Below are 3,679 nucleotides of genomic sequence, written 5' to 3' on the forward strand. Positions count from 1 at the left end.
ACAGTTCAAAGTCACAATATAGAAAGACAACTTCTTATAATAATATAATATATCAAATATAGAAATGTAAAGATGTAAATGAGATAGGCACATATATAAACAAAGTAAAGCATTAGTGGACAGACAGTGAGCTCGATGAACAATAAATCATCAGCAGCAGCACATGAGTACTAGCAGCAATAGCAGAGCAAATTCATTCATGTATATTTTTGAGGGAAATATTTTATATGTTTTAAATAAATAATACAAATTTATAAAACAATGAATAAAGTAATTAGAAGAAGAAATCTGGTTAAATAAATAGGCTTCTCTCCCTTAAAGGGATAGTTTGCAGATGACAAACAAGTCAAACATGATGAAATCTCCATCACGCTCACAAACACCTGAAATACCTCTGAGATCAAATTAGAACTTCTCACCTGACAGAAACAACTGAGCTACAGTCGGTGTCAGGTCGCTGCGTCTCATTAGCTCAACGTGCACGTTCACTTGTTTTGATAAACTCTCACCTCGACACCACTGAGGCACCGGGCCACTCTGAGGTGTTAAAAAATACACTAATGATGCAACAGTGAGCCAACAAACAGGTAAACATGTCAAATGACAAAGGAAAAGTTTCAGGAACAAACTATTTGTTTTACATTACTTCAATAGTTTGGGAAAGCTGCTTCTTTTCATTCTTGCTGGGATTTGAGGTACAGATCATTAATTATGTACAAATTATTTCCAGTGGTTTACGTGAGTTTCGATACCATTTGATAGAATAAAGACAATTCCCCCTGTTCTGTGTTAAGCAAATTTATAATTGCAGTTATTTACCTTATTTCTACTTACTGATGTGTCTGAGCATTGTTTAGTTATTATATAAATTTAATTCATTATTATTAAGCTAGCCAGTTGTTGGAGAGTTTGCAGTAATATACAGCCAAATCCACCTTTTACAATTTAACAATCCAAATAAAAATTCAGATAGACGGATATTCAGCCCTCACTCTTATCTCACTCTCGTTTCTGGACATTTATCTTTTAACTGTCCTGTCTTTTATTCCTCAACTACTTTTGCTGCTACGAAAGAAAAGTTACACAAAATAAAGACCCCTGGCAGAAGTTGAAGTTCGAACAAGTCAACCACTATGAGGGAGGGAGAAAAAAAATTGGACAGCGGCTGATGAAGAATACGATGATGATGGACAGGTGACATCATCTTTTAATGTTCAGGGAGGAGTGAGAGGACAATAAATAAACTGCTTGGTAGAGACTTAAAATCATCTCTTCCAGCCGACCGCCATCTCATCCCTGCTTCCCCTCCTCCCTGATGGAAGATGCTGGGGCCCCCCCGCTCTGCTTCCCCAGCCTGAACTCCTCCTGCAGGCGGCTGCTGCGGCCCCGCTCAGAGACCGCTCTCCTCTACACGCTGCTGGCCTCCGTCTCTCTGCTCACTGTGACACTCAACCTGCTGGTCATCATCTCCATCTCTCACTTCAGGCAGCTCCACACCCCGACCAACTCCCTGCTCCTGTCTCTGGCCGTGTCCGACCTGGTGGTGGGGCTGCTGGCGATGCCCATCGAGGGCCTGCGTCACATGGAGACATGTTGGCTGCTGGGGAGGCTGATGTGCGCTCTGTCTCCTTATCTGTCCTACTGTCTGCTCTCTGCCTCTTTGGGCAACATGGTGCTCATCTCTATAGACCGCTACCTGGCCATCTGTGACCCACTGCTCTATTCCTCCAAGATCACACTGAACAGGGTTAAAGTGTTAATCTGTCTGTGCTGGGCCTGCTCTCTTCTCTATAATGGTTTGGTTTTGATGGGACACTTGGCGTGGCCCGACAGATACAACTCCTGCCACGGGGAGTGCGTGGTGGTCATTAACCACATCTCGGGCACGTTAGATCTCTTCATCTCGTTCATCGGGCCCTGTACCGTCATGGTGGTCCTGTACATGCGGGTGTTTGTGGTTGCCGTGTCTCAGGTGCGTGTCATTCGGCTGCAGACTGTCACTGTGACTCCAACTGCTAAAAAGTCAGAGAGGAAGGCAGCCACCACTCTGGGCATTGTGATAGCTGTGTTTCTAATGTGCTTCTGCCCGTATTACTATCCCGCCCTGGCAGGCGAGGACACCTCCACCAGCTTGTCCTACTACGCCGTGTTGTCGTGGATCATGCTGATCAACTCCTGTGTGAATCCTTTAATCTACGCCCTGTTCTACCCCTGGTTCAGAAAAGCTATCAAACTCATTTTCACCCTCAGTATACTGCAGGCTCAGTCGCGGGAGCTCAAGGTGCTGTGAAGTTTTCACATGTTCAGTGAGGTACTCGGGCACAAATTGTAATAATAATGGAATCAGGTTTCTCCTCATGGACGCACAACTCACTCTATACAACAAACCCTGTCAGTTGTTTAATGATCTTGGAAGAAAAACTGAATGCATGAAATTTGTGTCCACTGCAAAAGCTATTCTTACAAATGCAGATTTAAAGATCTAGAGTCAAAATCTGTTTGTCACATATTATAAATTGAAAGTTTACTGCGTTGACCTTGACCACTGATTTCTAAACTGTTCATATTTGAAATACCTTCCCCCTCATTGCTATTTATATAATAAGTGATTACTTCTGGTTGTATATTGTATGAATCTAATATATTTATCACTTTATCATTGACAGTTTAATCACATTTGTCCACCACCCTGTCGAGAATGGCAACATATGACTTATCACGTCCTCCCGCACAATTCACATCTCAGACTTAATCATATTATCACACACATCATTATACTTACTTTGTCATTTTGTGTAGGTCTGTTCATGATGATCATTTATCTTCCTCCTGGCTCCATTGTTGTTTCCAGTCGTCACTTCACAGGAGCCTGGTGTCCTTAAGGAAACACAAAATAAAAATGAATGTAAAGGTCCATAAGTGTTACACAACGTAGTCATATCTTTATTCTGAGTCACTGCTTTGTCTCTGTAGACTTTCACACTGGGCGGCAACAGCCAGGTTTCTGTAAATTAAATCCGTAAATAAGAATTAAAAAAAAATTCCAGAAGATTTCAGGATTAAAATTGTAAGTACAGTAAAAAAGGCTTTGTATAGAAAATCTAAATAAGAGCCAGAAAATAAGTTCTTCTTTTAATCCCGAATTATTTCTGTTAAAATCTAAATGTAGACAAATGTTTGTATCATGAGATTCAATAGTTTTTAACTCAGTAAAATGAAAGAACTTCACAATGTACTTGTTTAATACTATAAATACAACTCAAACACAAAACCTCCATACTATAAAAGCAAAGAGAAAAGGCTTGCACCTTCTGGCTTTCACCACTTGGGGGTGTAATTTGACTCAAATGCAGTACAGTATGTCTCTACACACAAAAAAACAATCAAGCACCTTTTAAAACCTCACACATTATATTTTAGTTAAGCCGTACCATTCAATTCTTATCAGATTCTCACTAACTGTGCACCGATGGAAGCACACACTTCCGCTTTCTATCAGAATCCTTTATTGATCCAGTAGGAAATTAGGTTTCATTACATTTGCTTCAACCAAGAATAAAAAATATACTGGTACACAAACCAAGATTTCTATTAAATTTTATTTTATTTGTATCTCGCCAAATCATAACATAAATCACCTCAAGGCACTATGAAGAAAAACTAAATGTTAAATATAATA

General features: G+C 40.2%; 1 protein-coding gene across 1 annotated transcript; it reads left to right on the top strand.

Annotated features, from left to right (window-relative positions):
- The first annotated feature begins 1,315 nt into the window (after positions 1–1,315).
- Positions 1,316–2,290, top strand: LOC128431138 (trace amine-associated receptor 13c-like). The gene has a single exon (XM_053417365.1). The coding sequence runs from the start codon at positions 1,316–1,318 to the stop codon at positions 2,288–2,290; it is 975 nt and encodes a 324-aa protein (XP_053273340.1).
- Positions 2,291–3,679: the final 1,389 nt, after the last annotated feature.

The sequence above is a fragment of the Pleuronectes platessa genome, chromosome 24, assembly GCF_947347685.1.
Source record: "Pleuronectes platessa chromosome 24, fPlePla1.1, whole genome shotgun sequence".
Classification (NCBI taxonomy): Eukaryota; Metazoa; Chordata; class Actinopteri; order Pleuronectiformes; family Pleuronectidae; genus Pleuronectes; species Pleuronectes platessa.

Bases quoted from the DNA above. Each gene is read 5' to 3' on its own strand.
- LOC128431138 (XM_053417365.1), top strand. From the start codon at position 1,316: ATGGAAGATGCTGGGGCCCCCCCGCTCTGCTTCCCCAGCCTGAACTCC.